A 12,535-nucleotide genomic window follows, 5' to 3' on the forward strand; every position below is an offset into this window, starting at 1 on the left:
AGTTACATAATAACTATATTTAATAAACAAGCCGGACGTTGATTAATTACCGAGTTACATACACCTACATTTTACGGGCAATAAGTAGAAAATAAATCGGTATTAATTTAACAATGTTCGATTTTTTACAAGTGCAAAATTACTGGTTAAAATTGTTTATTTACACATTTATAATACACACAAGCAACTGGAAAACAATATTTTTATATAAAAAAAAAACAATTTAAATCTCTCATTCACGTTCAGTCTATTATAATTTCGTTTCTTTTGACAAAAAATGCAATTTTTCTACTTGCCAACCCTTCGTTCAGTCAGGTGTTTTCCCAATTTTATTGTTTAAATGTCTGATTTAATTTTAGTTATTCAATGAATAACGTAAGTTATTAAAAAAAAGTTCATTCAGTATATGACTAGATATTCGATAAGTGTCTAATGTTTTGTTTGCTCTGCTTAGTATACTGACCGACGTAAAAGCTTCGCCTAGAGATTCCCATTAATGTTAAATGGGAAAATTCTAAGTTAAAACTGAGTATTCTACACTAAACCAGAAATCACCAGATACGCAAATAATATCACATAAGATCAATACGTATATTTTATCGTTACCGTCGACTTGATCACTAACTGTTGCTTTCTTCCTGCGGTTCACCCATGCTTTTCTCTTCTTCCAATACTGATTCGACTAAAGTGTCATCGCCATTTGTCGATTTTTGTGTCTCTTGATGCTGCGCACGCAAGTTGTCGATCACGTCCAGTAAATTCTTGGAGTCCATGGCTAAAATATGCGCCGTACTCAGCATCCCCCTAAAAATTCATTTTTAGTCATTTCTACTCTAAACTAAACTTTAAAACAAGAAAATAGAACGTACTTCCGGTATTCGGCATCCAACGTAGTTCTACTGTATTGCTGTGCCAGTTTCATGGCGCTGACCACTTCGGTCATGTCTTTGGAAAGTACTTTGTGCGCCATTTCAACCTCGCGCAGCATATGGGCGGGGAAGTTGCTCACTATTTCGTCCACACTAGTTAGAAGATTGCGCAGTTCTAATCCAACGTTTTTCACCAGATCTAAATACTGATCGGATTTGGACTGTTGCACTCCTTGAGATAAAAGCATTATCGCTTTTACCACATCGGTGGTGCATTTGTAGACTTTGTCGTTTTCACGGTTTAAAGTTTCCTAGAAATTACAGTTTTTCTAGTGTCAACTAACGAATGTGAATGTTTTTTACCTTCGAGCCACTGCCATTCACTCCCAACCGATGTCTCCTCTCTAAACTATTCAGTCTACTAGTAGACAAAATGGGGGAACTACTTTTACTTCGATTCAACGATTCGTTGCTGTTCTGTATGCTAGCAGACTTACTCGAGCAGCTTTCGCGCGCTTCCAAATCTAACCCGTTTGAGGAGGAATGAACTTCACTGCTAGAATCGATGGGAACGCGGCTAAACCGTTTTTCCTAGACAATTTATACAGGAAGGTCAAAATTGTGGCAAGGTGTTATGGTTTACACTAGGTGACCTTTCTTGTCCTGGGTGGAGAGAAATGGGTTGGATTTGTTAATTTACATAATGATGTCCACCTGACTGCCGTCCCAGTTCTCCCCAACGGCACAAGAAGGCCCGTTTGTTTTTGACATTTTTAATTCACAAGAAATCACTCCTAGTATCAAACCACAAAATAAAATGAATTTAGAATTTAAATTCAACAAAAACAAGAAATACAGGGATGCCAAAACGTTGTATTAGGCCAACGCATAAAATTATCTTCTAGGGCCACAATACCGTTATGTCCAAAAACATTCTGAATTCAAAAAACAATTACTATTCTACTTACAGTCAGTTATGTACTGTACTTTTTAATCTCACCGCACGTCACGTTCTCTATCTCCGCACTAAAAGGACAATGGGCCTGTCCCACAATTTTTTTTTTATTTCATAACTACAAAGACGGATTGAAAATATTATACCCGTATTTTTTTGTTTTCAAAAATATTAAGTCTAAATAGAAAAAAAATGATGATAAAAACTACATTAATCTCATGCTTAAAACGCCCGCCGCCGGTGACGTACTACACTATCAACCAATCAGCGACAAGAAGTGAAACAGATGGCGTGCAACAGCCAATAAAATCGCCCAGAATTACGTACGTCACATGCGCGCCAAAACCGATCTTTTAAATTTAATGGACAAATTCAAACTAATGTAGGAACATTTACGACCATAATTTTTTCTTCAAAAATATGAAAAATTAGTTTTTTGATCCTATTCTTTCGATTCCAGTCGTTAAAACAAAAATTTATGATATGTGGGATAGGCCCATTTGCTGCAATGCCGAAGAAATTGTCTTGAGTCCGATGCGGCATTGAAGAACCTGGAATCCTCGGATTCTTTAAAGTTTTCTTGGAAGAAATTTCTTCCCAGCTCAAGTGTTCCTTCAGCTACAGCCAGACGTCCTCCAAAAATAATAATACGAAAATGGCTCTTCTTGGTGAGACTTTCGTATCTAACGTTTTGTTGTTAGCTTTTTTGACTTCTCTTACATTCAAAAACCGTCAATCAAAAAACCACTCAACAATTAAATACTTATAAACTATCTATTTTTTTTAACATCCCTGTAAAAAAAATACCAGGAGTGATTTCTGTTACAAAAAGATAAGATTAATATCTTTTCAGAAGTAACACAAAAAAAGTACCAAATTCGTTTCGGACTCGGCCAGCCATCTGGAATCGTCGTTTGACTCTAATTGTTGCTGCCTCAATCTCTGTTCGAAACGATCGTTTTGAGGAATAACGATTTCTCGCCTTTTTTCGTTCATATTATGGATGTGGTGGGTTGTAAGCTAAAAAATAAATCATTTATTAAAATTAAACGTAGTGGGTATATAAGAAAAGGTGGCCAAACAAGAACAAATTGAAGGCGTTTTCATGAAAGTCCTCTTGTGTATTATTTACGTAATAATCTCAGCATTGTTGGTAGTTTGTGATTGAACAAAAAAGCTGGTTTTTCTTGACCAATCCCAACAAATCAATGCTGCACATGTGGACTTAATTAAGAAACCTGCAGTTTTAAATGTCTATTTCTATCAAGTTACATAGTCTCCTATAATCAAAATTTTACCCATCGAGAATGACGTAAAACAGGTGAAAAACCACGCATATCTTGCATTAAATCACAAATTTTCACCTGCAAACTTGAATTTTTAACTTTAACTAACTTACTGGCTGATAGTGATTTTTCTGTCTGAGATAGTTTTCTGTGGCTATTTCCATTCAAAACCAATAGTTTGCATCATATTTTCAAAGCAGAAATGACGCTGAAACTTTTTAAATGTTCTTCAACTTGGTCAAATAATTCTTTTTGCAAAATTTCCATCCCTACATAATAATTCTATTTAATCTTACATTAATTTGATCTCTGTGTTCTTCATAAATGTAGTTATTTTGGTTTTTCTGATCGACATTTTCTTAGAAATGTTGGTGAAATGTGGCTTAAATTCCACCCTTTTTTAGGGTGGTGGTGTTTTTATAACTTTAATATTTATTTAAATCAAAGTGACAGCAAAAGACAACGTTTTTAATTCGACAAGATGACAAAATCAACAATGTGTCTTTTTTGCTGAAATTTTTCATTTCGATATGCGAGAATCAAAGATGGTAACAGGATGACGTCATTCTCAAAAGGTAAAATTTCAACTATACAAGGTAATTCGCTATTTCAATATTAATCAATGATACAGGGGAGTTTTTTTAAAGTTTTCGGTTGGTCACTCTGTATAATAACACCCATGCAATTCGACATGCCGTGAAATCAAAAAAAATTCAAAAAACAAGCTGAAAGTAAAATACCCACAATGTGCTCCTTTAAGAAGGAGAAACAAGCTGGCCTAATTCCACTTTACACCGCCCTAAGGCGTAATAACAAATTGCGTTGTTGCCAAAATGTAGAGAAATTAATTGTTTAAAATGTGAGTATTTGCACATTTTTTATATTCAACACAATACTGATTTTAAAAAACTAGCGTGTGAAAGTGAAAGAAAAACTCGTTTTCAATAGACAGCAATGACAAAAATTTTAAATTAAGATATAATCCAATTAAGTTATAAAAACTAGACTCCCATTTTATTGAATTGAAGAAAATATATTAAAACAACCGCACTCAATGGATTTGGGACAACCTTTGGGTCAACATTCTTTAAAATCACACCATCAAGCAACTTTAAACTTGAAAAAACTCGCAAAAAAAACTGAACCAGGCATGCAACTTTGTAGCATTCTCAAATTGAAGAAAATAAAATAGCACGCCTAATAACATGCCATTTTGCAGTTTTCAAACCTGCGGTGTCGGTTGTGGATGATAAAACTTATCGACAGGCCGTGCCTGGACCATTAAAGGTTGCTTATGCGCGCAACTCTTGACGTTTTCCCCACCAAAATCGTACAAACTCTCCTCGACCTCCACGTTCTTATACAAAACCGGGTCCTTGTGATAGGCCGGTATGGCGTCTAAAGTGTAACTAACGTTGCGGGTCAACGAGGACGCGTACGAACTAAAACTGGACTGGCTTTGAACGCTCGAGCTTTCCACATAAGTGGATTGAGACTTTTTCTCTAAAGTGCTTGATTTCGAAGAACCCCGTGAACCGCTATCGCTTTGCAACAGCGAAAAGTTGCTCTCAGTGAGCGAAATGCTCTCGATCGAGTCAAGAGATTTCGGTTCTGCGTTTGGTACTTCGGGATCGAGTTTTTTTAGACTCTGTATCGGGATGGGACGCGTTTTTAACACGGGATCGGGAATGTCTTCCTTAATACCAAATTCTACAGCTACAGTGTTAAATACCGAAGCGGGAATTGTGTACATCGCCGGCGTCATTCCACGATTTTCATTCTCTCGCATTAGGTGGGCCAGTACTTCGGGATTTTGGGCCACTATGTAGGTTTGTGGTACCAGGTCTCCTGTAGTATTAGGTCCGGCTTCTAGAAATAAAAGTTATGTTTATTTTAAGTTTAAGTGTCATTGCTTTTTAATTTATATACTGCCGATCTGCCAGCACAGATCCGATTTTGTACTGTGCACCTGTATGCAGATGACACCCAGCTAGTCGCAAATTTCTACCCTGAAGCGGCTGGTTGGGCGTTAGAAAAAATAAATGAGGATTTAAGTAGAATAGATCTATGGTCGGCAAATATTGGGTTGAGATTGAATGTGGCTAAATGTATGTATTTGCTGATAGGCTCAAAAGCCAATATAAATAAGGTTCCTGTGTACAACTTCAATGCCATACATATAAATAACATAATAATTCCCCAAGTAGAAACGGCAAAAAATTTGGGAGTGGTGTTTGACAGTAGTTTGAATTTTGAAGCGCATGTCATTAGAAAGATATCAGCCGTATTTATAAAACTGAGATTTCTGTATCCCCTAAAATTTATTGTACCACCTGAGGTTAAACTTAGACTAGTTGACACTCTTTTATTACCGTATCTCGATTACTGTGATGTATTATGAATATCTTACTGATGAATATAAAAAAAAAATTCAAAAGGCGCAAAATGCTTGTATGAGATTCATTTACTGTGTAAATAAATACGATCATATATCTCTGTATGTAAGTAACAATATTTTAAAAATGAATTACCGTATAAAACTACATACCGTGTTGTTTATACAGAAAATACTTTTAACTAAAACTCCAAGCTACCTTTATGAACTCATTATAGTAAGGGATGATATGCATTTATTAAATCTGAGAAATATTGTTAGATTTAATATTCCACGGCATAACACATCGAAATTCAAGGACTGCTTTTTATTTCATTGTATAGAATTACTTAACTCGCCTCTGTACTGGTTAGTGGTGGATTGCAGTAAAAGCTCACTCAAAAACAAACTAAAGGCTATTTACTTTGAAGAACAGAGTAGGGGTTGATTAAATTGGATACAACTAGGTATGTAAATATAGATATAGTTGGATTTTTACCTTTTGAGAATGACGTCATCTTTTTACATCTTTGTTTCTCGCATATCAAACATGTGAAATAAACAATTTTAACAAAAAAGGCACGTTATTAATTTTGTCATCCTGTCAAATTAAAAACGTTGACATTTACTGTCACTTTGATATAAACAAATATCAAAGGTATAAAAATGATGCGCTACAATGAGCAAGCCCAAATGCTAGTTCTAAATGTGCTGCTTTTTTGGAGGACGAAAAGAAACAGTTTCCAGATGTCATCCCAATTGATCATCAGTCACTTCTGAACACACTAATTTTTCAGAGCATTTGTAGGTTAAAACTTGTGATCTAATTCCAGACATGCCTGTTTTTTCACCTGCATGACGTCATTCTCAAAGGGTAAAAATTTGACTATATATGGTACTCTCTACGTTTCGATTGGCGAAGATCGGCACTCAACGTAGCTATTCGGGTTGTGCAAAATAGAAAGACCGAATGAGGTCTTGCTATGATTTTATCTCTCTTGGGGCTATGAAATTTTGTATTTGTTAATCTTTCTTTTCCGTCGTCTTCTAAAATTGAATTGTTTTGTTTTTTAACCTTTATCCCGTCAGTGTCAACATTGTGTCAATAAGGTTGGGTTGAGGACCAATTGATTGTGTTTGCACCCCCCTTTCATTGTTTTTGAGTTTTTAGTAAAAGTGTTAATGCATCTATTAGTTGTTGTTTTTAAGGTGTAAGCTGTTCATGATGGAATGGTTGTGTTATGGCTATATGAGTTCCATCAACACATCCTAAAGTCCCATCCTACTTCCTTCACAAAATGCTTAACAATTGGTAGCATGTTTACAAGGAACTGAGAAATATTAATAGTCTAACAAGAAAATAAGAAACTGAAGACAGAACTACAATAAATACAACAATAATGGGAACAAAACGGACTATTTTAGAATGCAATCTTTGAAATATATGATTAATTACTGAGAAAGAAAGCAAAAAACGTAGAATTATCCAAATTATTGTCATTGATACTTGTCATTAACCCTGAATAGGAGGAAACAAGTAAAAGCCCTATTTTTTATTACTAGAAATTAGTCAATGTTTTTAGGACCGATAGCTTCCCGTTTTCTGTTGACGGTGTCAGCCGAATATGATAGAAAATAGCTTAGAGAGTACCAACAGTTAATAGAAAGAAATTTTCTTTCTTGTCTATTTCTATGCGTTTTCTATTTCCTACATCGTTACGGAGTTCGCCTCCTGAGATCTCTGTATCCCCTAAAATTTATTGTACCACCTGAGGTTAAACTTAGACTAGTTGACACTCTTTTTTTACCGTATCTCGATTACTGTGATTTACTTTATTATGAATATCTTACTGATGAATATAAAAAAAAATTCAAAAGGCGCAAAATGCTTGTATGAGATTCATTTACTGTGTAAATAAATACGATCATATATCTCCTCTGTATGTAAGTAACAATATTTTAAAAATGAATTACCGTATAAAACTACATACCGTGTTGTTTATACAGAAAATACTTTTAACTAAAACTCCAAGCTACCTTTATGAACTCATTATAGCAAGGGATGATATGCATCTATTAAATCTAAGAAATATTGTTAGATTTCTGTATAGAATTATTTAACTCGCCTCTGTACTGGTTAGTGGTGGATTGCAGTAAAAGTTCACTCAAAAACAAACTAAAGGCTATTTACTTTGAAGAACAGAGTAGGGGTTGATTAAATTGGATACAACTAAATATGTAAATATAGATAGACTTAGTGGGTATTATTGTAATAAATCTCTAGTTAAAGAACATCATGGAAGAACGCTCCAGCGAATGCCTTTTGTGTAACCCCTTGAAGTTTGCACAATAAATATCTATTTATTTATTTAAGTGACAAAACTAGTATGGCTTACCTGTATGTCTTAAAGGTTTAGGTGGTGGACTTATATCATCGGTAGAACTCCAAGACATGGCGGCCAATCTGCGAGTTTCCCGTCTTAATGTAGTTTGCTGGCTGCTACGTTCCTCCAACAAGATTTCCTGCAAGATTTCCCTGATGTCCCTGAAGCTAGGCCGTTTGCTAGGCTCGTAAGCCCAGCACTGTGACATCAAAGAGTAGAGTCTGGGCGGACAGTTTTCAGGCAGCGCCAGCCGCTCCCCGTTCTCGATTTTACCAATTACGTCGTTGTTTTTGACGCCTTGGAATGGTTTGACGCCCAGCATCAGAATTTCCCATATACACACCCCTTTAAAAAAAAACAACATTTTGTATTAACCAGAGTAGTGTTAAGAAAAAACTCACCAAACATCCAGACATCACTGGCCGTGGTAAACCTACGAAAGTTAATACTTTCCGGGCTCATCCATTTAATGGGTAACTTTCCTTTAGAAGCCCTATAATAGCTTTGGTCCTGGCCCATCCAACGGGACAAACCAAAATCGGCTAATTTTACGCAGGTTTCAGAACTGACTAGTACATTTCGGGCAGCAATATCCCGATGGACGTATTTTTTCGACTCTAAATAACTCAAAGCCGTGGACAGTTGGAAAGCAAACGTCAATAACGTTTCAAGTTGTAAGTCGGTCTTTTTACTTTGCAGATACGCCCTCAGTTCGCCCAGTTTGGCCAGTTCCATCACAATCCACACCGGCGAATCCGAACAAACTCCTATCAATTTGATTATATGCGGATGATCGAATTTTTGCATGATATCTAAAAATGATCATCAAACACTTTAAATCACCTAATTCAAAGCAAACGTACAAGCTTCCTCGAGGAATTTTTCGGTTGTAGTGACATCGGCATCGGTTTTACAGGTTTTAATAGCAACAGGAATACTGCTGCCCTCTTTGGTAGTTACGGAACCTTTGTGAACATCACCGAATTGGCCTTTACCCAAAATAATGCCCAGCTCAATGTGATCTCGGTTCAGTTCATAATCTCTTACTGCAAACATGATGGTTGGGTTGGTAATTTGAGATTTTTTGACCAATCACAAGATATCTAAGCATATACTGCACATGTGCACAATATAGTCTGTTCAGAAACTGTGACTGTTGCGTCACAATCACCAGCAAAAACCGTATGTCGGTGAATGATGATTAGTTAGTTTTATAACTTAAGACAGGGGCTACATTAAATTATATAGAATATGGACCAATCAAAGTTTAAAAACCAACAATTACATAATTCTTAGGAGTAGTAGTCCATTTTTACTCAGTGGAGCTGTACAAATACAGGGGTAACACTCAGTCGACTCCACAATAAATTTATTAATTTAATAACCTCTCTAAAAACTGCCCAACATGTTTCGAGTGCAGAAGCAGCTCATCATCAGGAGCTAATACCAAAATTACAAAATCATGCTGTCATTCTGTAAAAGCAGACAGCAGATCTGGGGTTAAGTGTTTATAGTTTTTAAAGGAAAACTTTTCAAAAACCCATTAATGTTTTTAAGGATTAAATATGTAACAATCGTAATTATCTACATGATTAAAAACAAATTATAATTTTTTGTAAATTAAGTGGTTTTTGGAAAGTTTTGCCTTAAAAACTATAAACGCTTAATCCCAGGTCTGCTGCCCCCTTTTACACAATGACAGCATGATTTTGTAATTTTATATTAGCCCCTGAGCTGCTTTTGCGCTCGAAACATGTTGGGCAGTTTTTAGAGAGGTTTAAGACCTAATAAGTTTATTGTGGAAACGACTGAGTGTTACTGTTACACCCCTGTAATTCTTAGAAGGTTTAAAACACTTCCAGAGGCTACTGATGGCAATTTTAAACAATTCATGAAAGGTTTAAGACCCTCGCAGAGGTCTTTTGAAGGTTCTGAATATCATTTAAAGTCTATGGAACTTTCAAAATGGTCCTAAAAGCCTCTGGTAAATTTAAAACAGTTCTGGGACGGTTTAAAACACTTCTAGAACCTGCTGACACTTTTTAGAAGGTTTCCAATAGCATTTAGAGGTCTATGGTACTTTCAAAATGGTCCTACACTTTTTAGAATATGTTGTAGAAACACACATTTTTATTCGATCTTCCTCTAATAAAACAAGATAAGGGATATGACGTAACAGTCAAAAGTAAGTGAACAGAATATAGTAAGAAGCTTGTCAAAAGTCTTGCCCACTGTATAAGAATGCAAAATTAATTAATTTAGTAGAGTGTTGCCTTTAAACTTCTTTACAATAAAAGACAACAAAAATGTCATTTGCCTTGATTTGGACCTGACTGTTAATTGAAAACTTTTACATTTAATAGTAAAAAAACTGCTAAAAACTACTAATTTTAATAAATAATTTATTCACCAGCTGGTACTGAATAATCCCCTTCTTCTATAATCTCAGCATAATCTTCTGCAAGTAAAATCCCTCCTTTGTGCTTTACACTGGGAACCGCCTTACTTTCGGGTTTTTCCTCTAAAATATTTCATAAACAAACTTGTACTAGCAGTATACAACAACAAACCTTCGAGTTTCCACACTGGTTCTTTCCGATCGGAATGTAAACGACAATACCCGTCAATTAAATCGGCTAAACTCTCCGCCACCGCCAAATTGACGCAATTAAAACAAATAATTTCGGTGCTGGTAGTCAGTTTCAGTTTTAAAGTCACCTTGGGGGACTCTTCGCATTTTTCAACGTGTAAACTTTTTATGTGCTTAAAATCTATACTGCGAGCTGAGGTGGCGTGAATGCCGATGTCAGGCCCGATAATCAGTTCAATTGGGATGGTAAAACTTGGACTAGTGCCGTAATCCACTTGAAATCGTTCCTGATCGAATTTGGTGTATAGTTTTAGCTTTTCCAAAAAATGCAACATACACTCTTCAGCACTAATGTTGCCCAGTTTCTTGAATTGTGACTGTATGTGTTTTTTTAACATTTTTGGCTTGATTTTGTCTGACAAACTGGGTGGAATAAATTTCTGTAAACCAACCTCCCTATCTAAGTACTCTAAGGTGGACTTTTTGTCTAAGCCACTAGTCATATTTTTCAAATACTTTCGAATTTCAAAACAGCACAATTGCAAGGCCAGCTCTTGATCAATTTTTGTGTGTAATTCTGCATAATAATCACTCCTAACCTGTTCATAATAGAAACTGAACACGGCATAGTCTTTGTCACACAATTCTTTGAAAGTTGTTGGAAGATATCTGATTCTCAAGTCAAACCTCCACTCATCCTCTGCATGTCTTTGAAGGTATTTATCAAAAACTTGCTGCATTGTAAAATCTTTATGAAGCCAAAAGATCTAAAAGTCATATAAAACTAAGCAAACACAGCAACCTAAAAGTGAGAGAAGTAGAACCTCTTTGGATGGCAGCAGATTGAGCCGCATGGCGAAACAAGAGTGATAACACCCATTTCCAGCTGAAAGTCTTTCAGTAACTGTGGAAATTATTCCTTTAATGTCAATACCATCACCATAACGGACCACATTAAATCCTCCATTAGGAAGATGCACCTAACAAGATTCTTTTAAAAACAAGCAACTTGAATGAAGAACAACTCACTTTAACAATTGACTTTTCAGTGGGCAGAGGGTCAGATCTATCCATAGTCAGTATAAATGGAATGCTGTCAAGTTTAATTGATTTAGCTGCTACATGAGGCCTGAAATCTATAGAAAAATCAGTTATGATTTACTCTGAAATGTTTTATACAATTTTCTCATTTTTTATCAGCACTTATTATGACCTATAAAAAATAGTATTTTCAAAGGTATTTTACAGAACACATTACACAGTGGTAATAATCTGTGTCATTCAACTTTGCAAGATTATGTACTTGATCATGTATATTGATTGTATTGTGTGAAAAAATCAGGCAGGAAAGTGATTGATATCATATCAAGGTGGACAAACAAAAATTAAGTACAGATGGAAAAAAACAAACATCTATGTTAATATACCCACAATACATAAGCTTGAAAGTTTAATTTTTGCCAGCTTTATGTCTATGATTAAAAACATAGATGTACTGTGATTAATTCCTTTGCTCACAAACTGAAAAATACAAAATCACTAAAACTGATTACACATGTATGAAAGCTTTAAGATTTAGTTAATTTATGTCAAGCTTTGCGAACAGAGTGCTATTAACACACAAAACAACAACCAAAAATACGAAAACATGAAGATGAAATAACTTATGTAAAGTGAGAGCAACAGAAGGCTGCCTAAATCAAACAAAAATAAAACCTGCTATAACTATATTAGGAAGTAGACCCAGCCCTCTGGGTAGCATAAAAATAATTAATAAACACCAAGGTAGAGTAAGAAATCCTTGAGAACCCACTTTTTTGAACTGGGTGCATATTTAACAGAAATTAATAAATGTTATCAAAAAATATGTGATCATAAATTGATTGCACTCACCTAAATGGGTTTCCACGCATTTTTTTCAACCATGCAAACGGCTGCTACTTCCTGTACAACAACATTTAATTGAGTAATTTATAACAATTTCCTGCAGGAAGGAAAATTCTTATTGATTTATTTACTCCTCCTCAAATCATTCAATCACCTGAAAAAGAAAGGTTATGTTGATAGTTTGTGACAA

General features: G+C 35.3%; 1 protein-coding gene across 3 annotated transcripts; it reads right to left on the minus strand.

Moving 5' to 3' along the window:
* Positions 1–2: 2 nt before the first annotated feature.
* Positions 3–12,513, minus strand: Fak (protein tyrosine kinase 2 Fak). Of its 3 annotated transcripts, XM_081980492.1 has the most exons (14): positions 12,352–12,511; positions 11,488–11,587; positions 11,283–11,438; positions 10,439–11,225; positions 10,279–10,389; positions 8,732–8,914; positions 8,270–8,680; positions 7,881–8,213; positions 4,550–4,979; positions 4,339–4,519; positions 2,698–2,844; positions 1,233–1,460; positions 870–1,180; positions 3–804 (listed from the first exon to the last, which is right to left on the minus strand). In XM_081980492.1, exons 1-14 carry the CDS (start codon positions 12,369–12,371, stop codon positions 621–623), a joined length of 3,582 nt encoding a protein of 1,193 aa, XP_081836618.1. In that variant the 5' UTR covers positions 12,372–12,511; the 3' UTR covers positions 3–620. The 3 variants fall into 3 exon arrangements, with proteins under 3 accessions (XP_081836618.1, XP_081836617.1, XP_081836616.1); XM_081980491.1 differs by lacking the exon at positions 4,339–4,519 and having other exon boundaries at positions 4,843–4,979; positions 11,488–11,594; positions 12,352–12,513; XM_081980490.1 differs by lacking the exon at positions 4,339–4,519 and having other exon boundaries at positions 4,843–4,979; positions 12,352–12,509.
* Between the last annotated feature and the right edge of the window lie 22 nt (positions 12,514–12,535).

The sequence above is a fragment of the Ips typographus genome, linkage group LG5 (genome assembly GCF_016097725.1).
Source record: "Ips typographus isolate SLU linkage group LG5, UJ_Ityp_2.0, whole genome shotgun sequence".
Taxonomy (NCBI): domain Eukaryota; kingdom Metazoa; phylum Arthropoda; class Insecta; order Coleoptera; family Curculionidae; genus Ips; species Ips typographus.